The sequence below is a fragment of the Daucus carota genome, chromosome 1 (assembly GCF_001625215.2).
Source record: "Daucus carota subsp. sativus chromosome 1, DH1 v3.0, whole genome shotgun sequence".
Taxonomy (NCBI): domain Eukaryota; kingdom Viridiplantae; phylum Streptophyta; class Magnoliopsida; order Apiales; family Apiaceae; genus Daucus; species Daucus carota.
The window spans coordinates 19,572,101-19,599,473 of record NC_030381.2 but is presented as its reverse complement, the minus strand read 5'-3'; the positions used below and the strand labels follow the sequence as shown (position 1 = coordinate 19,599,473).

The following is a 27,373-nucleotide window of genomic DNA, read 5'->3' as shown; positions in this document are numbered from 1 at the left end:
TGAATTTTTTATTGATTAGGACAGCCTAGTGATGCCTTAAAAATGAGGGATGTCTTACTGTCTTAAGACACCACTACGACATTGTTGGAAGAATTATTTATAAAAAATGTCTTAAATTCTAGACTTAGACTTGCTTAAAAGTGCCTTTTGTCATCGTAGACACTAATAGCAAATTTTTGTGGAAGAATCGGTTCAAAAATTATTTGATAAATTTTAAAGTAAATTTTTTTATAGCAACTTTTAAGTTTTAACTTAAAAAGTTATTTTTAGAAAAAGAGGTTATTCTCACATTTTTGAAAAAGACGGTTTTGAGCTTGCTCTTTCTCACCATAATTTTATTTGACAGCACTCCAAACTGATCCTAAGAATCGAATTTTAAGAAGCGAATTAGAGGTTGTTCAGTCTGCAAATGATATATATCAACTAATAAAATCTAAGAATAGAATTTAATTTATATAAATTTTAAATTTTAAACTAATTAACTTTTTTTTCAATTTTCAAAATATACTTCTCAATTCATCCGTACTCTTATAATTAAAAAAATTGTCCCTGATAATTCTGATAATCATGATAGATTTTTAATTAGATCCGCTTCCGATCCGATCAACTTTTAGTTTAATTTTAATGTACTTTGATTTGAATTAAATCTAATTTGGTTCGAATCTAATTGAGATTTTTATAACTTGAACCAGATTCACTTTGGATGGGATCATTTTAGTTTGAGTCAAATGCCGATAAAATATCATATAAAATTTAGATTAAGACCACATGACATGCAATTTGGTTCCTTTTCGGATTGAATCTGTCATAAAATATATAAATAAATAATTTTAAGAGAATCCTTAAAGGTAATATTCACTAAATTTTGTTTACCCGCACAAATATCTATATACAAAGCTCAATTTCTAATTAATATTATTTTTCAAAATAAAATATTTGGAAAAATCATGTGTCTATCATGATCATAAAATTTTAGGCTTTGCAATTTCAAAGTCAGCAAATTTGCATGAAATAGATGCCAAGCCAGAGCTAGAACTTTCGCGTTTGCTAAATGCATGTCCCTCGAGAATGTGAAGCCGCTGTGTTGGAGAATCAAGAGCGACTGATATACCATAAAGACTATAAACCTCATGATGTCCTGAATAACTTAACATTATTACCCACTATCCATACATAATAATTACTAATACTATTTCTTATCCCTTCATAATTGTCAGTGATCCGAGCATTAAGAGCGCGCTAAGAACATTAAACAACCAATAAAGATCGGTGTGGATGGAGCCATCCATCACCAATGCGATATATATATAAAAGAAATACAAACGGTCAAGATGTAGCAAAAAAGTCCAAGTGCACACCAAACATATCACATGGCAAATAATTTCTCAACAATTTAAAAAAAAAAATGCTTTACTGAAACCGATCTCGAATGCGAAACAAAGAATACAAGAAACTGCGTACACCATAAAACTGTAGCTTTTGGTTAGGAATTTAGATAAGGTAAATCTCGGTGTGAAACACTTAAGAGAATTCTATAACCCTTTGAAACACATTATTGAACACTTAATAAAAACTAAAGATGCATTTGTTGTGAATTTCAACAAAGTGAATAAGAACAATTTCTTATAATCTTTACTTAATTTACTATCTAGGATAATAAATTAATTACAACTCTTACTATATTTTTAAAAGACACACTTAAAAGATCAATATAAAAACTAGATATAATTAATCTAACAAAATCTAACAAACACTCGTACAACTTTTAGTACAATCTTAATGTACTGCAACCAAAATTTTCCATGCTAAAACATAAATAGAAACAAGATGAATAAGACATGAAACCTTTTTTTTAATTATGATTGATTAATAAAATCAAGCTAAGTTAAGCTCTCTGAAAATGAAATAATGGGGAGAATCGTGTGTCTAACAAGATTTAAGCTTTAGGCTTTGCAATTTTTAGTGCAAGAAAATTCGTTTGAAAGACAGACCGAGCTAGAGCTAGAGCTTTCACAATAGCTTAATACATGTTTCCGGATAATGTGAATTCACTGTGTTGGAGAATCAGGAGCAACAAATATACCCTAGACATCTTCACTGGCTAATCACTAAACAGACGTGGAACATCTTAGACCAGAAACCTCTTCATGGTGTCTTGAATAACTTAACATTATTATTCCCCGTCCCTACATAATTATTCCATATTCTTACATAATTGTTAGCAATACCAACATTATGAATCCACATAAGGACAGGGAATTCTTGGCACATGGTACTACAAATAACTTCAGAGTTGGCTTTACTGGTGCATTGATGCCTGGAAAACCTAAACTGAATTTGCTTTTTCACAATTATCTGCTCATTTGACGGGTTATAATCATCCTAGTGAACATTGTGAACTGCATTCTCAAATCTACACTCCTAGTAGACAGTAGAGGCTTAGTAACTCCTCCTGGCAAAATTATAGTGATGCAAACCTTTATAATCATTATTTTGACAATGAGGTACTAAATGAAATGAAGCTACTGCTACGTCTTATTAGTTTGTAATGTGAGACACTTATATATCTTTATGACAGAACTACACTATCTATATAAGCAATACTATATGCAGCGTGAAATCTCAGGATAGGAACGTTACCTCCGGCCATGCTAAGCTAAGCAATTTGATGTCAAAGAAGAACTTGGTACTTGCTCTTGGTGAGCCAGATATGTATATAACTTATTATGTTTATCAAAGAGCTTCCAACCTATTGCCTTCTCTTCTTTGGCAATCCAAATGGGATGGAACACAGGCTCATTTATAGGCTAGGTTGGGGGCCTGATAACCCTTTCATTTTGTAATGTTTCCTCCTATAAAGGAAATTTATGTCTTTTCCACTTATCAGTAATAAATGTTGAAATCATTTAGTTGGTCACCCTCTAAAATATAAGTGCATGAAGGGTCACAAAATTAATATACGCATGCATGTGTATATTTCTTACATTCTCCCACTTCACCCAAATGACACTTATCTGTATGAGCGATCATATCTTCAATGGCCATAGATAACTCAACATACAACATACGTGGATGTACTTAAACTCAAGAAAATACAATACACAGAATCATAGCGGTTGTACTTTGATAATCAAGTATTTCCTTCTATGTATTAGGGTGTATAATATTTTACGAGATTTAATAGGTGACTTAGTCTTTCTATATGAATAAACTTCTTATAAGTTATTTTGGTCCAACTTTATATATACCACAATAATGTTATATATAATGTGCACAAATATAACATTAGAAGTTATAATCTAAAATGATTATCAAACTAAATATAAAGTACATATCAAGCATATAAAAAGCTAATACATACCCATATCCTTTACATGAACCAAATACTGTTTTGCCTGCAATGCTTTGGTCATCGGATCTACAACCATCAACTTTGTACTTATATGCTCAATGGCCACTTCCTACCCTTTGAATTTCTCTCGTACAATGAGATATTTTATGTCGATGTGTTTACTGCCGCTTCCACTTTTATTATTCTTACAGAAGAAAAGTGCAGCATTATGATCACAAAAAAATTTTAAAGGCCTCACTATAGAATCGACGACCTTGAGACCAGAAATAAAATTTTCAACCATATAGCCTGTGTTGTTGCTTCATTGCAAGCAATAAACTCTACTTCCATGGTAGATCCTACAACAATAGTTTGTTTAACACTTTTCCAAGATACAGCTCCTCCAGCAAGAAGGAAAATGTATCCTGAAGTGGACTTTAGTTCATTTACGCAACCAGCATAATCCGAGTCTGAATAGCCAACCACTTCCAAAAATGGGTATGTCAGAATGTAAGTTTATAGTTCTTGGTTCCTTGCAAATATTGCAACACCTTTTTGGCAGCTTTCTAATGTTCAATGCCTGGATTACTTTAAAATCTTCCAAGTAGTCCAACCACAAATGCAAGATCAGGTCTAGGACAAACTTGTGCATACATCAGATTACCAACCACTGATGCATAAGGAATATTACTCATTTTCTCCTTTTTCAATTCATTTTGTGGACCTTATTTTTCACTTAACTTGTCCCCTTTTATAATTGGAGCAACAGAAGGCGAGCAATCTTTCATTCCAAATCTCTCAAGAACCTTATTAATGTAGGTCTTTTGAGACAGACTTAAAACTCGTTGATTTCTGTCTTTGTGAATCTCTATGCCAATGACATAAGATGCTTCACCCATATCCTTCATTTCAAAATTTTGAGAAAGAAATTGCTTCGTCTCATGTAGCATTCCTAAGTCACTGCTTGCAAGTAAAATATCATCTACATATAGGACTTAGAAAATATATTTACTCCCACTGATCTTAAGGTATATGCATCCATCGATGATATTTTCATTAAAAACATAAGAAGTGATAACATCATGAAGTTTTATATACCATTCGCGGGAGGATTTTCTTAGCCCATATGTTGACCTTTTTAACTTACAAACCAATTTACTCTCACTTTCAGCACGGAAACCTTCAGGCTGGACCATATATACCTCCTCTTTCACATTTCCATTTAAGAACGCCGTTTTTACATCCATTTCATGTAACTCAAGATCAAAATGAGCTACTAATGCCATAATTATTCTAAATGAATCCTTCTTCGAAACCGGAGAGAAGGTTTCATGAAAGTTAATACCTTCCGTTTGATTGTAACCTTTGGCTACAAGTCTAGCTTTATATCGCTCAACATTACCGATGGAATCTCTTTTGGTTTTATAAACCCATTTACAGCCTATGGCTTTTGACCCCTTTGGTAATTCTACGAGATCACATACCTGATTTTTAGCCATTGATTGCATCTCTTCTTTCATGGCATTATACCATATTGAAGAATTTTCTCCATTCATGGCTTGTGAAAATGAATTTGGATCATCTTTATGTCCAATATCAAAATCAGACTCTTGGAGGTATGTTACATAATAATCAGGAAGTGCTGATTTTTTTTATTTCTTGTAGATCGTCTTATTCCTTCATTTAGAATATGCTCATGTGGGACTTCATCACTATCAATGACTGGCTCTCGTACTTGTTGCTCAATAGAAGTTTCTTTATATTGTGCAACCATTAGATCATCAATATGCAACACATTCATATCTCGTGTTTCCTTGAATTCAATATTACGAGGTGTACTCCCACTGATCTCAGACTCCTCAAAAAATTTAGTATTTCTAGATTCAACTATTCTCGCGGTGTGAGACAGACAATAAAATATATATCCCTTGGTATTAATTCCATAGCCAATAAAATACCCACTGGTTGTTCTTGAATCCAGTTTCTTTAATTGTGGATAATAAATCCTCACTTCAACTGGACAACCCCAGATGTGTAAATGATTTAAACTTGGCTTCCATCCTTTCCATAACTCAAATGGTGTCATAGGAACAACCCTAGATGGAACCCTGTTTAAAATATACACAACGGTTTTTAAAGCTTCACTTCCCACGGATAAAGGTAAGTCAAAATTAATGATCATGCTTCTCACCATGTCCATTAATGTGCGATTCCTTCTTTCACATACACCATTCTGTTGAGGTGTACCAGGCATCGTATATTGTGCAATAATGTCTTCTTCCTTTAGGAATGTTGCAAATGGACCAATCATTTGACCACTTTCTGTGTACCAGCCATATTATTCCCCACCTCTATCCTACCGTACAATTTTGATTTTTCTATCTTTTTGTTTCTCTACCTCTGGTTTATAAGTTTTGAAAGCATCCAGTGCTTCATATTTCTCATATAATAGGTAGAGATACATAAATCTTGTATGGTCGTCAATAAAAGTTATAAAATATTTTTGTCCATTAAGACAAGGAGTAGCGAAAGGGCCACAAATATATGTGTGTATAATCTCAAGAATTTCAGAACTCCTCTTGGCAACCTTACTGGACTTGTTCGTGTGCTTTCCCTTTATACAATCCACACAAGTACCAAAATCAGTAAAATATATTCTTAAGGATACCCTCTTTTACTAATCTTTGTATTCTCTGAATGGAGATATGTCTAAATCTCTCGTGCCGCATTATAGAAGAATTTTCATTTATACTGTTTCTCTTAATACCAACATTGGTGTATAAGGACAAACAATTATGCTCAAAAGTGGAATCTAGATCAATTTGAAATAAACTATTAATTAATATTCCACCACCAACGACTGAGTTATTTTTCAAAAGACTAAAGTTCTTCTTATCAAACATAAAAGAAAACCCATATTGAACAAGTTTTGAAACAGATATCAAGTTTCTAGAAAAAGATGGAATACAAAAAGTATTTTCCAAATCCAACATAAAACCGGTCTTCAAAATCAATCTAAAAGTCCCAACAGCTTCCACTTTCGAGCTTGTCTCATTGCCCGAATAAATGTTCACCTCAATTCTCCTCGGCCTCCTTTGGTTTAGAAAGCCCTGCATGGTATTAGCAATATGGATTGTAGAACCGCAATCAATCCACCATGCGTTAATGGGAATATCTACATATAGAGATTCATGACACACAAGAGAGGTTAAAAATACCTTTCTTCATGAGCCAACCAGCATATTTTGTACAATCTGACTTCTTATGGCCCTTTTTCTGGCAAAAAAAAAACACTTAAACATATGGCCATGTTTCTTTACTGGCAGCTTGTATTCTTTCTTGTAAATACCCTTTTCCCTTTTGTTATTTCCTTCAGCATGAATAAACAAATTAGCAATTTCAAGGTTCTCAAGTTTCAATCTCTCCACCTCTTGCACACACATGGTCAAGAGATCATTAATAGACCATTCTTCTTTATGTGTGTTGGAGGATACCTTAAAGGTACTGAAATCCTTAGGAAGAGAATTGAGAATGAAATAAACCAAAAAAAAAATCAGATATCTCAACCTTAAGAGTCTTAAGTTGAGCGGCAGTGTTCCTTATTTGCATAATGTGCTCTCGCACACCCTTAGAATAGTCATACGAAGTATGTGAGAGCCTCTTCATTAGGGTACTGACCATTGTCTTATCTGAATGAACAAATTGTTCCTCAACAGCCTTTAGAAAATCCTTAACTTTTGTGCATTCTGGGATTGAACCCCTAATTCCCTTGATGACATGAGACTTGATGAACATTAAGCTCAAGCTATTAGATTTATCTCATTTCTCATAATCAGTCCTTTCCTGATTTGTACTAGCATCAATAAAAGAAGCAGGTTCATTGACACGAATTGCAAGATCTAAATCCATGCACCCGAGTTTGAAGAGGACTTGTTCTTTCCAATCTTTAAAATTATCACCAGAAAGTAAAGGAACTTGAGTAGCATCAGAATTCAAAGCACTAGCATTAGCTGTAAAACCAAGATAAATAGCGTAAACACTATGACACATTATACTTTATTTTAAATTAACAAATGTTAATTCAAATAATAAATTCTAACCAACCTGTGGGTAGTGGTGCTAAATGCATAGAATTTATCCTACTTCAATAATAAAACTAGCAAATTAAATATTAAGAGTAAAATTCACTCAAGCCTGTGGGCAATGTATAAACTATTCTTAAATACTTAATTTTAATATTTTATTCCAGTTAAATTATAAATAATTATAATTACTCTATGGAGCATAACCATAATTATATATAATTTAATTGCAACATATCATGTTCAAGAATGAGATAAGATTAAATTTATGTGATTCCTTCAAAATTTTAGGATGTTGTGGCTTCTCCTAAAATCAATCACAACTCATATGATATATGAATAAATACTTAAATTTTTTGATCATGTATCATATATCAAGAGATACTCAAGACAACACACAAAATTACATAAAACTATTATGAACATCCAAGAAATATATTCATTATAAAGATTGAATTAGTAATTCACGATTCAAATAATTATAAAATGCAATATATCAAGTCTCAACAAGGATTAGAAACTAAGATAAATTGACATGTGAATGTACTAACTAACAAAGATGAAGGAGGCTCTGATGCCAAAGTTGAGACACTTATATATCTTTATGACAGAACTACACTATCTATATAAGCAATACTATATGCAGCGTGAAATATCAGAATAGGTACGTTACCTCCAGCCATGTTAAGCTAAGCAATTTGATGTCAAAGAAGAACTTGGTACTTGCTATTCTTGGTGAGCCAGATTTGTATATAACTTATTGTGTTTATCAGAGAGCTTCCAACCTATTGCCTTCTCTTCTTTGCCAATCCAAATGGGATGGAACACAGGCTCATTTATAGGTTAGGTTAGGGACCTGATAACCCTTTCATTTTGTAACGTTTCCTCCCATAAAGGAAATTTATGTCGTTTCCACTTATTAGTAATAAATGTTGAAATCATTTAGTTGGTCACCCTCTAGAATATAAGTGCATGAAGGGTCACAGAATTAATATACGCATGCATGTGTATATTTCTTACATGTAACACATAAAAGAAAAGCCTCTCGTTCCAGCCATAATCACCTCTTCTTCCATCCATACATGTAATACACAACTGAATTGTGTTCTTTAATTTCTAATTTATTTTGATACAAGTTTAAAAGATTACAAACCTGAATCTGACTTCAATTGAAGTTATGTTCTTCATTGAAGCTCGACAGACGAGACAACACGTATAATAAAGAAAGAAATTAACTAAAAAGGTAAATACCGTCTTAAAGAATATGTTAAATTGATCACGTGAATCATATAAGATATTATTTGAACACAATCTACTTATACCTGGAGAGTTATATTCTGTTTTCATTGAATACAGTATACATACATATAAAATTAGATTAACCGTGACCACAGGTTTAAACAATATATGATGGTTGGATATATGGTCTTTCAAATCTCTCATTAAGGCTTCATTTGATAACAAGTTGGCGGGTAAGTAGGGCTGTAAATTGATACGGACTATCCGGTGTCTCGGCTCATATCCGGCTCGAAAATATGATACATGTCTCATATCCGTTTTGAAAACGATCCAAACCTGGCGGAAAAATTAAGCCTGTATAATATATGATCCCGGATACGAGCACACCTATACCCGCTCAGATTCGGTCTCATATAATTTTTCATAATATGATCCTACCCGAATAACCAAATATGATCCACGGTTCATATTCGATTCAAACTCATATATATATATATATATATATATATATATATATATATATATATATATATATATATATATATATATATATATATATATATATATATATATATATATATATATATATATATTATATTTTAACACCATCATATTTGCAAGTAAATAGTCATCATTTTATAAAATTTTAATATCTTATTTAAGTTTATACCTTCATAAAATATGATTTATTTAATGTGATCATGCTTATTATCTTCATATATATTTAATAAATGATATATACCAACATATAACTATAAGTTTTAATTTAAAATTATTATTCTTTATAATATTATGTTTACTTAGACTAAATGATAATTATTTGAACAATTGAAATAATAATGATATTTAGTGTTAGTGGATCATATCCGGCTCATATTCGATGGATCATAAACTACCCGGTTAAAAAATAGAAAATACGATACCGGATCATATCCGGTTCAGATTCGAATCTCAAATACCCGGGATCGGATTATATCCGAATAAAACGATCCCGGACCCAAATCTGGACAAGCTAAAAATAATATGATCCGGTACTTGAGCAGAGGGGTACCCGGGATCACCCGGATCATTTTACAGCCCTACGGGTAAGTTTAAACTGAACGACTGGGACAAACTCGTTCAAAGCATTTGTTTGAATATTTTAACTTTTGAATAAAAGCTAAATTTATCGACATAATCAATCCTGTATGGACCATTGGTCCATATTGTGTGTAGCCTTTGTTCGCGACTATGCGTCATTAGTAAATAATTTTTCCATTTTCGATTTTAGTTTTTCTTTGTCCTGTGCCTAATATCATTGTATTTATATAAAATTTATTAACAAGTTTAGAATAATCAATTTGGTACTGAAATTGTTTTTATGTTTATTAATATTATTATATATCATATATTGAAAAATTGTAACTGGTGGATGATTATAAAACTTTTGAATCATTTAATCATTGAAATGTTATTATATATTTACTTTAGTATTGTTATAATAATGGTCAAAATTGAATCAATAATATATTTAAAAATTTATATATGCTTTTAACATTTTTTTAGATTGCTATTCGTTCATATAATTTGATTCAAATTTATCAAATGACTCAAATCAACTGTCCAGAAAATTGATTTGTTCAGAAAATATCATCCAGATTCGTCAAATGACCACTAAGTTTAAGTCTTTTTTGAACCTCTCCATATATATCTTTACAAACACACACACACAGACACACACACACAAACAAACAAATATCAAAAATATGTATATTTTATATAATATTGTATATTCTAATCTTACTTTTGAAGAGAGATATTATTGAAATAGATAAATTATTTTTGTTCTAATATATAGTATTATATAGATTATATTTTATTTTTAAACGTAAAATTATTAATTTTATGTTATGTATTTTATCTAATTCTCCTGTCCTGGCATTACCAGACTAGATAATTTTTTTAAGCTAATTATAAATACATATTTATATCATCTATTTATAATTTATATTTGAGGATTTACAATATTTTAATTATTCATGCTCAAATTGTAAAATTAGGATGATAAATAAATTCAAACATATACATATATATACTAAAGAATAAACACCAAAATAAGTAAATTTACATAATTTATATATTTAATATTTACTTTTAAATATACAAGATTTTATTGAAATAGCTAATCTATTTTCCCTTTACCATAATAATATTATATATGTTAAATTAATTTTAAATATCAGAAAAATTAAATATATGTTATTTTTGTCTAGTTTTTTATGTAGTATTTTCTGTTGACAAACAAATGATTTTATTAACAGAAAGCACTCATCGGAAGACAAATTCCTGAACTGTCAACTACAATCTGAAACAAAGAATGAGCTAAACAAATAGTCGTTTTGTTTTCAGATAACTTAACACATAAATTATTCAAATTCTTTGATCTAAAAAATAATACATTGACATATCGGGCAATCCAACCTACGTCATCTATGAAACTAGCAGCATCACGAGTAACTTTCACATAAGCATAAAGTAAAACACTCGAAATATTTACAAAATTTTAATAACTAAATTGGAAATTACATTAATATGAAGAATTCGCCAGCAAGTTTCTCAAGTCTAGTGACTCATGTGAAAGGCGGCCCCTAGTTGAGTAGTAAAAATTCAATAAAAATAACTTCTAGTTCCTTCTGTACTCCCTATTCTCGGCCGCTATATATAACACATCATCGCACCACAGCTAGAACTCACAACGTAGTTTATTTGATTCTTAATCCCCTTGTCTGTGCTAGTTGCTTCTCTTCCCTTTCAGTTCTGCTCCTTCTTGGTAAGAATTTTTATTTATTTTTTACCACTTAATTAAATATATTTCTAATTTACTTCATTCATACACACAATATCACTACTTTCTTATGTCTATATGAGTGTGTTAGTTTTGTTACCATCACTGTTGTTACATCAGATCTAGGGTTTGTAATAAGATGAATATTCATGTTTGTAACTCTATAAGTGATGATCTGATTACCCTTTTGTCTGGTCTGACATTCTTGGGTTTTTATTTGGGCTTTAGGGTTTATAATTGAAAAGTTTGGGGTTTTGATTTGGGTTTGAGGGTTTCTAATTGAAATTATTCGGGTTTTGATTGGGTTTATAATTGAAAATTTTGGGTTTTTTTGGGGCTAAGAGTTATTAATTGAAAATTTGTTGGGTTTGATTTAGGATTAGGGTGTTGTAGTTAGAATTTCTTGGGTTTTTAATTTGGGGTTTAGGGTTTGTAATTGAAATATATGGGGTTATTAATTGTTATATATGAGATGTATTTATGATTTTGGATGTGAATTCAGCTTCTAATAATGTTGAAAAATCAGGGCTCGTATTACGCAACAAATGTCTTTTGATCCCATCGAGACACACACCCCTTTGTTTCTTTGGCGTTCATTCTGTTTTATGAGCTCTAGCAGGCTGTGGAGGATTTTATTCCGGCATTGGACTTGACGTACCCACTGGTTTGAAGCTTGCGTTTTTTGTTTGTTTGCTTTGCATTTTCATTACGTTTATTGTGAAAAGAATATACAGTGAAAACAGTAGTGTCTAGTTACTGCAAGTAAGTGTACCTGGTTCTATTAGAGTGTTGGGATTGTTAATTGTTGTTGGAGGGTGTACCTTTGAAGACATTCCTAATGGCCAGAATGTTCCTTCCTCCTGGTTTTCGCTTCCATCCTACTGATGATGAGCTAATGCGGTACTACCTCAAGAGGCAAGTGATGGGAAAGAAATCTGCTTTTGATGCTGTTACTGAGCTAAACATCTATCAGTACTCTCCGTGGGATCTTCCAGGTATTAGTTTATTATATTGTAGTATTATACTTATGGTTCCTGTACTGTATTTTCCCATTTCATTGTTTGATACCTTCTTTCCTTCATGTAATTCCCTTGTATGACTTTAGTCTGATAGCATAGCATACATTTGACTGAAGAGAGCCCGAATTTACCACTTTAAGATTTATATAAACAAAGCATTCTGAATTTTTTTAATGGGAAATCTTTTTGATACCTCATTTTGACTTCTTATATGCTGTGGTTTTATTTGTTACCACACAATTGTCAGGTTATATGACTACCAGTGATTCTATGTAACTTTGTGCAGTGTATGCTATATTAATGAAAGTTCTCATTTATATTCTACTTTTAAGTTTTGCCCGCAAATGAGATATACGCATTGGCTATAATGGTATTCCTCAACACACCAGTAACTTAGTTCTAATTGTTCGCAATAGCATGATAATAGCATCCTTTTTAAGGAGGATGTTTTATGATTTTCCAATCCCCAGTTACGTTTTCCATATGGTCTCCTAATAATGCTTTACCTTGCCTTACAGATAAATGTCTCCTTAAAAGTAGGGATCTTAAGTGGTACTTCTTCTGCCCCAGAGAGCCGAAATATACAACAGGGGCAAGAGCGAATCGTGCAACTAAAACTGGATTTTGGAAAGCCACTGGTAAAGATAGATGTGTAACCTACAAACAGAGGACAATTGGAATGATTAAGACACTTATTTTTCATAAGGGTCATGCACCAAAAGGGGAACGAACTGACTGGGTTATGCATGAATACCGACTAAAGGATGAAGAGTTGGTTGATGTAGTTCAGGTATGTAATCATTTCATTATTATCTATAATGAGATAACATCCGCCATTTTTGTTAATTCTTGTTATGTCCTTCTAATTGTTTGGTTTCTAATTTTTTTCCACGACATATTTGTCTGCACCTGCTGATGTTTTATGATGTTTGGTATGGGATTGCTTGAGGTTGGGAGAAAGAAGAGGACAGGCTAGAGCTTGTGAAAAGTGCAATAGTTTTTGGCTACAGTTATGTTAGCTAATTTTGTACTTTGGGCTCCATTTACTCATAGTTGTTTGGGATATTGGGGATTGTTTATTTGGCAGATTGCACTGTATATCAATGTCAAATTATGTTTCCACTGCCATGGTTCCTAATGTTTAACATATAGTTGAGGTTAAATAAATATGCTTGTTTAACCATGTATGAAAATTTCTTGTAACCCCATATTTTTTGGTTATTTTTGTCAGAGTATAAAAATTCATTTATGTTGGAATATGTTTTGTAGTTATGTATGTAACTCTACTCCCCCTCCCTCCCTCCCTCCCTCAAGGAGTACAGTACAGTAGTACCCATTTAGAGTTTTTTTTTTTTTTTTTTTTTTTTATTGAATTGTTAGTCATATATTGCTTGCTTTTGTAACTGCCTTGCTGAAAATGACCTCCTCATTCATGGGTGTAGGATGCTTATGTGCTTTGTAGAATTTTCCAGAAAAAAGGCCTAGGCCCACAAAATGGCGCGCAGTATGGAGCACCATTCAACGAGGATGAATGGAATGATATAGAAGAAGAAAGCCAAACCTTTGTTAACAATGTGCCACAGAGTAGCATTCTCAATTCCGATGCAATTAACTTGCCTGTTCCTGTGAACTCTTTGGTCAGCTATGTACCTGAACCGGATCCTTTATCAGAAGGGCCTCAGAACATTGATATGCAGCCTATCATGAAAGAAGTATGTGTAGTATCATCAGCAGTTGAGTCGCACATGTTACCTAATTATGTGCCACCTGGTATTATAGGAAGTTCGGCTGCAACGCACATGATCCCTGGGAACTCAAACATGTGGTCTACATCTGGTCCCTCTGCTCCTGGACCTTTAGACACGGGCATGCCTATTTTGTTGAATCCTGACAGTGATGTTCTCGCATCATTAGACATGTTCACAGAAGATATCAATATGCTTCCTGTTGAAAGAAAAGAGGTGTGTAATCTGCCTCACTGTTCTACTATTATTTTGTTCAAATGTTGATTCATACTGAGGTTCCATTTTGGTTTGTGTTTGGGTCATATTACCCTGTCACTGTATTTTGAATTTGATTTTTATCCTTATTGGCGCAAGGAAAAACAGAACTATATTTGAGGGGATTTTTATATTGTAGTTCCTTAAAACAATGCAAACCCCTAGTGGGGAAATGTTGAAGACTTTTCTTTTATAAATCTTCTTCACATGAGTGTTCAATCTGTGTTTCTAGAACTTTTCTTATTTTGTTATGATTTCATTTCAAGGGTAAATGAAAAATCTTATGATTTGCCTGCCTCTACTTGCAGAAGTCCGACTTAAGTGGACAATTACCCCAACTGCACGAAAATGACATCTATGATATCATTGGGGACCTGGATGACTGGATAGAGTTGGGGGACACTGGATTAAACATCTCATCATATCATGATGCCGACTATGATCTGAACCCAGTGCTAATGGGTGAAGAAGCACCCTTTTTGGAGCTTAATGATCTCCGCACCCCAATAAGATGTCCTCCTGAAGATGTTGATGTGGACCGGATGTGGACCGACAGGGGATACACAGCTCCCACCCATGACATGAGTATTGGGTTGGATAAATGTTATTCTGAAGGTGCTAATGGATTAAACATCTCATCATATCATGATGCTGACTATAATCTGAACCCAGTGCTAATGGGTGAAGAAGCACCCTTTTTGGAGCTTAATGATCTCCGCACCCCAATAAGATGTCCTCCTGAAGCTGTTGATCTGGACTGGATGTGGACCAACAGGGGGTACACAGCTCCCACCCATGACATGAGTATTGGATTGGATAAATATTATTCTGAAGGTGCTAATATATGTTCGGTGGAGAAGGTTTCTGGATGGAATGAGAATGCCCCCCTGCTAGGATCACAGTTGGGAAACAATTCTGAAAATTTGTGGAAGGTGAGCACCCACAAATAATTCAGTCTTTTGTGTTTTGCTTTTAGATACTTGTGGTTTATTTGCAAGACATTTCTCCTTGTACTTACTGCATCTGTCTTGTGTAGGATAATTGCATTGGTAATTTTGAAGCTCGTGGATTTGATGCTGTCATGGGAAATGAAGGTCCATCTTCAACTATGGAACCAGAGGATAACTGTACTGAGAAACAAATCCAGAGAAGAGGTAGTTATTAATATTTATGATGACTTATTGGTCATCTCCATCCAAATTAATTGAGTAGAAGAACATGGGATGCTGGGGTATTGTGGGTAGCATGGCACGGGATGTACTTTGTTGATAAGGTTCCTACTTATCATTTATTATTTTATGCTGGCGGTCAAATCCCGTGACCATTGTGCTGTCATCTGTGTTACTGTTTATGTTTTAATTCTCTTGGATACTTTATTGAGTCTGTTCTATGGTTGCGTTAAACCCTTGTTCTTGGTCAGTAGGTGCTGCAAGTACTTCCTGCAGGTTTGCCTGTAATATGTTATAGAACTTCACCAGAATTCCCCTCATTGTTATCTTTATATGTTTATCCCAGGAAAGCTGCTCCGAGTTCTCCAATATTCCTTGGAGTCCTTATATGCTCATATGATTACAGTTGAGCAATTGATTGATATTTTCCCCCACTCTGGCTCCTCCATCCATTTAAAGGCCGAGGTGACACTGATGGTTGACGAGTGCACTAAAGACGCTTTGTTACATAATATGGAGGAGTCTGCTTGTATATTAATCTCTTGGGGCAATCAGCCCATTCTAGATGCCAATGGCTCCTCCATCCATTTCAAGGCCGAGGTGACACCGATGTTCGGTGAGTGCACTAAAGACGCTTTGTTACATAATATGGAGGAGTCTGTTATTATATTAATCTCTTTGGGCAAATACCCCATTCTAGATACCAAGAGTAGAAGACCTATTGTTGTTATAAATGTGTTGTCCTATTTTGAAATGGTTTTAGCTAAATTGTGGATGATTTTTGCAATGCTATCCTGTTTAACTATAGTATGCTTGTCTGTATGGTTTTATCTTCTTGTCGAGTTTAAGCCTGTTTTTTTATTGGCTCAGATATGTCACCTTTCTACACTTGTTTGTGTGTTTAATCTTTTAATTGAGTTTAAGTCCTTTCTTACTAAATTTGTTAGGATATGCGTCCTACCTCCATAAACTGATCTGTTCAATTTAGTCGCTTCTGATATCGGCTTTATCCACTTTTATGATCTGTCAATAGTTAAAGTGTAAGATAAGTTGATCGCAAAGAGAAGAAACGTAAAATACTGAGCCACTGTCCAGCTGAAGGTCTCTTAGGTGAACCTCATCATTTGCTTATTCTTATCTTAATCCTTCATTGCAAGCTTTTCTAGAAAAATATTGCTGCAGGGTTGTCTACGGGCGGTGTTGTCTGTTAGTCTTTTGAGTGACACATCTTGAAATACTGCTATCCTAATTGTAGTGTATGGTTGCTTGTTATTTTAAGCTTTTTCTGTTGTCAATCTGTATGTTGTATTTCACCTTCTGTGTCATCTTCAAATGCTGCTATCCTAAATTCCTAATTGTAGTGTATGTCCTGTTACGTTATTGTTATGGTGCTGCTAAAAGGAAATCTTTTCAGCTTGTTCTGACAGTAGAACACTAGGACTAGTAGAGGACTAGAACTTCGATAAATGAATGTTCTAGTTAAACGAGTGATTTCTTTTCAGTCAACATAACAGAGACGGTGTATATCCTGTTAAATGAATTATATTCTCAGAACCAAGGGTATTGATGTATCAAGGTTTAACCCTGTATCCTGTACATGTAATGAAATCGTGTTGTGCTTGTTAAATCTCGCATTAGAATTCTAATAGACGAATATTGATTATTTGTTCATATCATCAAATCACGAAAAGTTCTTTGATCTCTTTCTCATTCGGCACCATTGCATTGTCCTTGTGTGCCACTGCCGCATACAACTTTTTGCTGCGAGATTGTTTAGCAACTGAACTATGCGAAAATTCTAGCTTGGAGTTGTCCTGTTAATTTTTTTGTCGTGGTTATATGGTGGTGGAGCAATGAGGAAGTGATGAGTGATGACTCTCATAGAGAGGAAAATGATTTTAAAGAAAAAAATTGAAGTTAAAGATTCTGGGATATATAGCAGTCTACAGACGCCAATATCTTCGTTTTAAACGAGTAACCAAATATCTCAGCCAAAAAGAAAAATAAATAAAAAACAAGTAACTCAATCTTTTGGTATCACTTCATTTTCTTTTACTTTTTATTTTAAGATCAAAATTATTATTCTCTTTTCTTTTGTCATATTTGAAATTATTATTCTTAAAATAGCTGAACGGTTCTGAATATTTGTAATGATATATACTATTCCTTTCAAGCAACTGTGCACACAAAATAAAACAGATGGTTTTTACATCATAGAATGTAAATTCGATCCCTTTTTTGCTTTTTTTAAATTGGATGAGAATTCAATACAACCTACGCTTTTTTTTCTTTTGCCGAAAAAAGAAGAGATTTCATTAATGATTCAAGTCTTCAAACATTACATGAATAAATTCCGGGTGGGTATTTCCCTCCTCCAAATACGGTCAGCTATTGAACTAGTGTGTCTCGCTATGAAGTGAGCCAACTTGTTTGCGGATCGTTTCACAAAGTTTAGAAATTAGAAGCACCTTACAGTTCTCTAATTCCAAGAGTAAATGTTTGCACTCATCGATCACCCTACCTAGATAAGATAGATTGATTGACGAGCTACGAATCGCCTGTGTTACCACAAGACAATCCGTTTCCAGGACCACATTTTGCCAATCCATATTCTTCACCCAGCTGAGTGCTTCCCTGATTCCGATTGCCTGCAAGCTCTGGATCGATAGTCCCTTGTTTGCACTTGGAAACAGCCTCTATTAATTGCTCCTCATGATCACGAGCAACCATTGCATAGCTATAACAGTAGGAATGTGACATCAATCCGGGGGTCCGGATTTGGTGCCACGTGCAAATAAAAATAATTTAAAACTTGTATTTTTGAGCCACTAGAAGAAAAACAATTTAAAACCTGTATCTTTGAAACAAAGTAAAAACAAGTTTTTCAAAACCTAGATATTTTATTTTTTATTTTTTAAAAAAATGATTTAAATGCAAAATCAATTTCACCCCCTGAAAACAGGATTGCATACAGGTTAGAGCATTGAAATCAGAAACTAAAACTATAAAATCCTAATTACAAATTAAACTACATTATCAGCTAAACCTCGATAAGAAAACCTCGATAAGAAGAGTAGTTGATAACAAAATAAATAAATCTAATTTCCAACTGAATTGAATTGCAGAACTCCAACTGCATCTAGTCGTAATAATATCGTCCTGGATACTCTACCTGACCATCTGCCTAAACTAAACCACTTGCAATCCTGGCCTAGTCTAAAGTGAATCATCATTATCCCTAGCTGAAAAGGGTTTAAAGGAACAACAAGAATGAGCAATAATGCTCAGCAAGAATAAGGCGAAAGCCACAAGATATACATATTTAAGTGAATCAGAATGTTTGAAGTAAAAGTAAACTCTGGTTTAAACATGATGTTGTAAATCAACAGTTCAGTATAAAAGAGTAAAATGGTATACAATGATAAAGCATTTCTACATCAATATATGAATTTAAAGCTGTAGAGATAAAAATAACTTCCATTATCTTTTGAACATAAGATAATCTCCTTTGAAACTAATCAATATTTAATTGGGTTTAAATAAGACACCTGGCTATAACAGATGATCAGTCATACTATATAGTCCATAAACCAAGCTTATTCAGCAAGGTCGACAAATATTACGAATTCCGGTAATCCGGGCTGAAGGAGCCACCTTTCACGCTGGGCCGATGTCTGAGCCTCTTACGCAAAACTACCCAATATATTAAATTTAAAAGCTACAACTTTAACAATATGATTTAGGAAATTCAAGAAAGCAAGTGTCTTGTCTTGTTAAACAAATTCATTTGGTAGCAAATCGAAATAGTCACTACTTTCAATAGTTTGTAAATCTTTTATGAAAATCGAAGTTTCAGTAGCATGTCAAAGGTATTATCAATTCAACTAAAGGTATTCAACTTACCAGATATGCTTCACAAGAATGATGTTAAGATAAAAATGAATCATTTATAAAGGAGAGTTCGGGGTCAAGAGGAAGATAAGAATTGCTTACTCTTAACCACAAAAGAAGGATAGAAATACTTGCCTTAACTCCGATGTCTCACCACGATTCTATTAGCACTATATCGCACAACCATATGTTCCAAGGTAGCTTCTGACAATACTTTTTCTACGTTTGTCTTCTCAGATTATTCTTGCTCCAACTTGCAACACCATCAGATTAATTCTGAACATTCTCGATCTACACGTCTTGATCGATTAGACACGATAGTAGGATAATATCTCAGTCGTAGAAGAACCAGCTAATTCCAAATATTATAGGAACCGCGAACATCTATCCTTCGCATACCCGTATATAGTAAATATTAATATATACAGATATCCACATAACAATATATACACATTGGATCAGTCGGCACATAACCACATAGTCAATACACAATTGATACATATTTCAGTCCACATAGAATATAATGCTATTAACTATCAAATATTTATTAATAAATAAACACCTTTAATTTCTAACATAAATTCGATAGCATTCCCTCTATTTATCGGACTATCCACCTGTTTGCAATACCAACACCAACCAATACTATTGCTAACACATGAATTATTGTTATAAAAAGATGTCTTGACTTGCAGTAAACACATAAGAAAATCTGCCTTGACTTGCAGTAAACATATAATAAAATCTTTTAGCAGGATTGCTAATTCGTTATACGCAAAACACATTTAATGGGTTAAATGGCGTTTTGGTCACTCAACTGACCGGAAACTTGCAATTGGATAATCCAACTCAAAAAGCTGTCAGTCACATCATCATACTCTTAAAAATTTTCATTCAGATCACTGGCCGTTACACTCCGTTAAATATTTAACGGAAAGCTGACTAAGAGTCGTGACTGGATTTAAATAAATCCACCGTGGCATGTACAGTCAGCTGAAGTGGCATTTTGGTCACTCAACTGACTTCAAACTTGCAATCGGGTCATCAAACTCAAAAAACTTTCATTTTGGTCACTTATCATAATACCCGTTAAAAATTGAAAAAAGAAAGAATTAAAAGCTATCATGCAGCATCTTTTTTTTTTCTTTCTTCAAAATTTCGAAACTTGTTAACAAATGAAACAAATACACACACATAAAATCAACAGTTTCACCCACAAAAACTTAATCTTTGTTTTATCTTTTATCGTTTTATATATCTTATGGTCATTTTGGAAAAACTTCGTATTTATAAATCTATTGTCATTTTATAATATCTTTTGGTCATTGTGGAAAAGTCCATCAAAAATTTAATGAGTTTTTCCAAAATGGCCTCAAGATATATACAACGATAAGAGATAAATAAAGATTAAGTTTTTGTAAGTGAAGCTATTGATTTTATGTGTGTGTATTTGTTTCATTTGTTAATAAGTTTCGAATTTTCAAGAGAGAAAAAATGGAGCTACATGATAGTTTTTAATTCTTTCTTTTTTCAATTTTTAACAGATATTATAATAAGTGACCGAAATGAAATTTTATTGAGTTTGATGACTTGATTGCAAGTTTGAAGTCAGTTGAGTGACCAAAATGTCATTTCAGCTGATTGTACATGCCACGGTGGATTTATTTAAACCAAGTCACGACGCTTAGTCAGCTTTCCGTCAAATATTTAACGGAGTGTAACGGCCAGTGACCTGAATGAAAATTTTTAAGAGTATAATGATGTGACTGACAGCTTTTTGAGTTGGATGACCCAATTGCAAGTTACCGGTCACCCCACATTTAATTAGATATACAAGGTTAACCAAGTCAATCAATGTAATAATCAATTACATGCAATTACTCAAAACAAAGAAAGAAAAATAGAGCAAATAGTTCAAACAGCAATCACTCTATGATTTTTAGTAAATTGAAAATTTATCATTTTAATACGATATTTTTATGAGACATTCCTAAGCTTTATTCCAACCTACAGTAAAATTTTCAGAAAGAAACTCCAACTTTAAAGTAGTAAAATAGGGTCTGGAACAGGACAAACCTGCCTAGAATTTTCAGCGCATACCATACTAAAACGGTCATATCTCCTAGATCGTTAATCGAATTGATTCGATTCTTTCGCGCACATAAACTAGACTCTGAGGAGCACATAACCACAGAAAGATTAAGCATATAATTTGACTCTACGAGCCCAGGATTTTACTGCAAAACATATCAACAGCAACCTAGAATTCAACAGATTATGTGTAGCCCAATACTTAAACTCTTAAAACACCATTCTGAAAACATTTACACAAAATCTCAAACCTGGAAGCTTGAATACTCAGTTATATATTCCCATAATTCAAGTACCCAAGTCATCCGATTATACAACTAGTTGGCGTACTAATTATAATCAACCTACAACAACCAATTTGTAACCAACCTGGGAGCTTGTTAACTCTTTTAAACCAGTATAAGGACTTGAACTATAAGAACCATCAATTACTTGAGGAAAATCATGGAAACTCATGCTTTGTATAAGTTTAATATCTGATGAAACAAGGAAGAAGTGCTCAAAATAAGCTGAACAAGGAAATACAAAACATAACAAATTAAGAAGTACTGAATCGAAAATACAGGAATTGAAAGAGACGAGAAAGACACTAATTCTTCGGTGATCTCTTCCTCTTGTAGAATACTGTTAATATAGCATAAAAACTCAATTGGGCCCAAACGGACCCAGCTGTAATTGGGCTGGTTGGTAGTGGGCTAGCTAAGCCAACTCTTATATAAGTCCAGTCTCTCTTGCTCGTTACAATCCATTCCCCTTAAAAACATCCTTGTCCTCAAGGATGTTCACAGCAACTGAAATCTCCAGGATGAGAGTAAATGAAATCTCCAGGATCAAATACTAATCTCACGATACTCCAATACCAAGCAGAAGCCATCCTCCTGGCAATGGATGAAACCAGATAGTTGTGTTGTTGAACCCAAGTAAATATTGTTTCTTCACATTCAATAGTGCCACTAGCAAAAACCTCAGTCCCTGCCCAAGGTATATGACGTGAAGTACGACTGATGTTAATGCACCTCTGAGATACAGGCTGAACAAATAGTGAGAATCTTGTACCCAGTGCCTGTGCTATAGATGTAAAGCACTCCAAAAGTGGTAATAGGTCTTTGTCTGAATATGATAGTTGCTGCCACTTAGCAATCAACGGTGGCATGAGCACATCAAGATGCATAGGCTGATTTAAGTCCCCTCCAACAGCATCTGCCAAAGTTTCAATAACATCATACACGATCCTAAGGTTCCTCCTCTGATATTTCCCAAATGCGCACATAAAGTGTTGCAATATTATATCTAATCGTGGTGGCAGCTCTTCCACAGCCTCCTCTTCCAGAGTTGAAAAGGCTGAACAAGCTGCTTCCTGCACCCGCTTGTTAGTATCTAATATTCTTCGCAGAATACCCACAAGGACCTTGTCAAATGGTTTATGACCTTCTGGATGATTAATACCCTCAACACTGAATTTGCTGAAACGTGAAAGGGTCCAACAGGATATGCTTCTGATCAGGGAAAACTTGTCATCTAAGAGAGGGGTGAGGAAAGCAACAATCTGAGAGAGATGAGGATAAGGATCATTAAGCCAACTCTCAGCTATGGCGTCTAGAGCTAAAACTGCTGCTTCCCTTTCCTTCCAGGTCTCATCATCAGAGGTGGACAACTTAGCCTCGACATGCATTAGTGTTGGAAGAACTTCCAGAGACACTGCATCATCAGGGTCATTATTGACTTGCAGCATGTATTCAATCACATTCCTCAAGTGCGGCTCCAAAAATGCAGGACAGACTTCTATCAACTGAACAAAAGCTGCACAAACCAATATCCGGACCTCTGCATTTGGATCATTAGCAAGAATAAACAAAACTTGCAAAAATTTATCCATAAATATATACAGTACGCTTGGTATCAACATAATGTACTGATTATCCGAGGCCACCGACAGTTTTCTTAATAACGCATGTGGGAATTGGAATAACTGGAATAGTCTGGGAAGAAAAATATTGATAGGTCTTTCAGATAATCCAGGTGTTTCAGAATCCATCACTTGCGGAATGTCCTCACAAATCTTGGATAAATCATCCATAGCACCTTCCATAAGATTCAAGTCGTTACTATCCAAGCAGTTGACAAGAGTATTGAGCAGCTCAGGCCAGCTAGCAGCACCTCCGAGCTGAATAAGTACACTTATAATGGTCCCGGTAGTAGAGCGGATTTGCCTATCTCGTGCTCCCAAACAAGGAAGCAATTCTGATTTAATAAACTCCTGGTTTTCCAAAGGCATGGCTGTATAGGCATTTTTGAGGTTATTTTTTAAAAGCAAGCCAGCTGCTTGTCGGACCTCCACAGACGTACTCTGAGCGCGAGAGAAGATAAAAGCAAGATAATTATTGAAATCAGGAAACTGAGAGTAACGTTGAAGTTGCTGCCAAAACTGAGACTTATCACATTTCATCTCTACATTAACAACCATTAAGCTTTCTTCAAGCAAAAACTCCTGATATCTAGCCAAAATAATAGCCTCTTGTAGAGTCCGAGGTGCCCATAATTCCAAGGCATCTCGAAAATCTTCTTTCAAGCCTTCAACGAAGCAGTAAGAGAGAAGATCATCATCAAATTTGCGCTTAAAAATGAACTCAGCCCTGTTTTTAATATGCATAAAATCCTCAACATACTCTGTAACAGAACTTGAATTTTGATGTATTTGAAAGTTGTCCATCACAAACAAATAATCAAAGGTATTTGTCAATTTCTCCAAACGAATTACAGTTCTAGTCGGATCTGTTAAACTTCCATCACCAATAACATCATCAATGTCATTCTCAATTTCTTCAACAGCACTTTTCACTTTGTTCTCTTTATTATTATCATCTTTAATCACATCTCCTAAGTTGATGTTATTTTCTAAAAGATTTCCTCTTAATCTCTTATCTTCGTCATTTCCACCCATAACTGTGCTACGTCCATCTCCACATTCCTTATAACCACCAGTTTTGACAAGTACGGAAACACCATTCGCGACTTCATTTATATTCGTAAGTTCTTCACCAAACTCATGATTATTGAGAACTGAAATCAATTCAATGCTAGATGCAACATTAGAACAAGGAGTTGTCAATGGACTTGCTGACTCAAGAGCGTAATAAGGTTGGCCAGTAGAAAGGGTATGACATGTGAGAGTATAGAGTGAAGCAACCGTGCGAGTGGTGTCAAAATTGTCATTAGCAAAAACATACTCTCTTTCTGAACTTGTATCAAACATCTGATATCCACATAGGTTAGAAGCATATGATTTTGGTGTAACTGTAGGTGGTGGTTCATACTCGTGTGAATAGTACAATCTAGGGTTACTGACCTCATCTTGGGGAACATAATATGCACTTGGATAGCATGATGCAGGAGACACCAAATTCATCACTGTCAAATCGGAGGAACGCTCGCTCTGATGCCATTCGTAACCAACCTGGGAGCTTGTTAACTCTTTTAAACCAGTATAAGGACTTGAACTATAAGAACCATCAATTACTTGAGGAAAATTGTAAGTCTAAATGTAAAGACAACCCTATCTGTTACATAGGGATGATAACTCAACAATAGAACAGGACAAGTAAATAACACTACGCCTGCACCGGAATCGGAAGATACGAAGACAAAGGTTGAAGAAGCCATCTACAGTCTTGAAGGAATAAGTTCACTGGAAGAAGTTCATTAATATGTTCATGCCTCAGTGAAGAATAAAGATTGAAGTATTCAAGATTGTGGAAGCAATGAAGATGTTGTCCAAGTACTCGAAAGATTTCAGTGCAACCCCTGAAGCAAGATATTTCTATATATCTTGGTTGGTTATTTATAATCAACAAACTGAAGCATAAACTAACCCGGAACCGACTGATCAATGTTTGTTGACAAAGAAGGTACAATGTTTAACTTCAGTGTTAGTCGCTTGTGAACCAGACCAGTGCACTAAGCGTCAGCACGTACGGAGCTTTGCAAAGTATTTATCGATCGAAGAATTGATCCAGTCATATCAAGTCATTTGTTCCAAGTCAAGCCAAGCAAAGCCAAATGCCTAGCCTCTGCAAGCTATGCCAAAGTGACCTATCTTTTATATGTGTGCACTTATATATTTGTATATGTACAAATATATTTATATATATGTATATATGTATATTTAATTAAATATAATATATATAATATATATGTATATATGTTTTTAAACATATGTATATGTATATTTATATGTATGTATATTTAAATAAATATATATGTATATAATATATGTATTTATATTTTACATAAGCAATTATATAATTAAGTGTATATATATATTATATTATGTGCATAAATATATGTATATTTAGAGAGAGTTATATATATCTTTATATATATATTTATATTTATATTTACACATAGTTATATGTATATTATATATATTTAAATATATGAGAATATATTTAAATATATGTGTATATATATGTTACTATATGTTTATATAAATATTATATATATGTATATATTTATATATACTTTTCTTTATATATATTTATGTTTATATTTATATTTATAAATAACTATATATATCTCTATATATATTTATATATATATTACATTTGTATTTACATATAATTATATATTATATATATTTAAATATATGAGAATATATTTAAATATATGTACATATATTATTATATGTTCATATAAATAAAATATATATATGTGTGTGTATATTTATATATATTTTTATTTATTAATATAATAACAACATAATATATTATATTATATATATTATGCATGCATGTGATGATGTCAGATGTCTAGGGCAACCTAGGGTTTGCATGTGCATGTAGGGTTTCACACAAGACATTACACTTGTGAATGATTTTTATCTAAGTCATTTATACTGTGAACACACTGGAAGCATACATGGCGCAACATTTGACCTGGAAGAAGTCCAAGGAGTGATAACAGTGGGGAGTCTCCACTGTAGGGGCGCAAGTTTGTTTTTGCTTAAACAAAAACTAAGTGGCGTAGGAGAGAGAACAGGGAAGTACATGCATGGCTCTGTATACCTCTGTTGAGCGCAAGTTTAGGTCAAGCGCAACCTTTGACCAATTCTGGTCAATTGTTGCGCCTCTGACCCTAACTATACTTGGCGCAACTTTGTGTTTGTGAAGAAATATTCTAAGTCATGGCAATACAGGTACAACTGTGGCGCAAGTTGGTTAAAATGTTAACCAGGAGAGAGAAGAGTGAGTATTCTAGCGCCAACTCATCTCAGGCGCAAGTTCATGATACACTTAGGTATATATATACATATATAACTAAGTGGCGCCATTTCCTTTAACTGAGGAGCCACTTGGATATACTTGTATATATTTTCTAAGTCAAATTTACTCTCCTTGGCATGCATGAAGTTACTGGAAGCGCAAGTTCTGTAGTGGCGCAAGTTTGGCTTGATGAAGTTAACTAGGGTTAGTTAGTGACAAGCCTATAAATACCCATGGATTTTGTTATCATTTGTAACACACTCTTCACCACCTTTATGGTGGAATGGCTTTGTGCCTTGCACACTACTACACACAAATAAACTCTAGCTTAGTTTTGTATTATATATATATTTAGAAGCTAGGGTTTGTGAGTGTAAGTAGTAGTAGCCATTGTAGCCAACCTTCGGGTTTGGATTTATAGCACCCTTCGAGGTATTTATCAATATACAGATATACCTTGGAAAATATT

The 27,373-nt window shown here is 33.7% G+C and overlaps 2 protein-coding genes across 3 annotated transcripts; one reads left to right on the top strand and one right to left on the bottom strand.

Moving 5' to 3' along the window:
- Window positions 1-11,321: 11,321 nt before the first annotated feature.
- Window positions 11,322-16,739, top strand: LOC108204501 (NAC domain-containing protein 82). 2 transcript variants are annotated; one of them, XM_017373971.2, is made up of 7 exons: window positions 11,322-11,461; window positions 12,003-12,471; window positions 13,014-13,285; window positions 13,938-14,456; window positions 14,804-15,427; window positions 15,532-15,649; window positions 16,011-16,739. In XM_017373971.2, the coding sequence occupies exons 2-7, from the start codon at window positions 12,315-12,317 to the stop codon at window positions 16,631-16,633; spliced, it is 2,313 nt and encodes a 770-aa protein (XP_017229460.1). In that variant the 5' UTR covers window positions 11,322-11,461; window positions 12,003-12,314; the 3' UTR covers window positions 16,634-16,739. The 2 variants fall into 2 exon arrangements, with proteins under 2 accessions (XP_017229460.1, XP_017229462.1); XM_017373973.2 differs by lacking the exon at window positions 16,011-16,739 and having other exon boundaries at window positions 15,532-15,875.
- A 5,679-nt stretch (window positions 16,740-22,418) lies between these two features.
- LOC135147613 (transportin-1-like) lies at window positions 22,419-25,052 on the bottom strand. The gene has a single exon (XM_064080747.1). It carries the CDS (start codon window positions 25,050-25,052, stop codon window positions 22,419-22,421), a length of 2,634 nt encoding a protein of 877 aa, XP_063936817.1.
- Between the last annotated feature and the right edge of the window lie 2,321 nt (window positions 25,053-27,373).

Bases quoted from the DNA above. Each gene is read 5' to 3' on its own strand.
- LOC108204501 (XM_017373971.2), top strand. From the start codon at position 12,315: ATGGCCAGAATGTTCCTTCCTCCTGGTTTTCGCTTCCATCCTACTGAT. The intron at 13,286-13,937 runs GTATGTAATCAT...TCATGGGTGTAG, and splicing joins AGTTGGTTGATGTAGTTCAG to GATGCTTATGTGCTTTGTAG. The intron at 14,457-14,803 runs GTGTGTAATCTG...CTCTACTTGCAG, and splicing joins TTCCTGTTGAAAGAAAAGAG to AAGTCCGACTTAAGTGGACA.
- LOC135147613 (XM_064080747.1), bottom strand. From the start codon at position 25,052: ATGAATTTGGTGTCTCCTGCATCATGCTATCCAAGTGCATATTATGTT.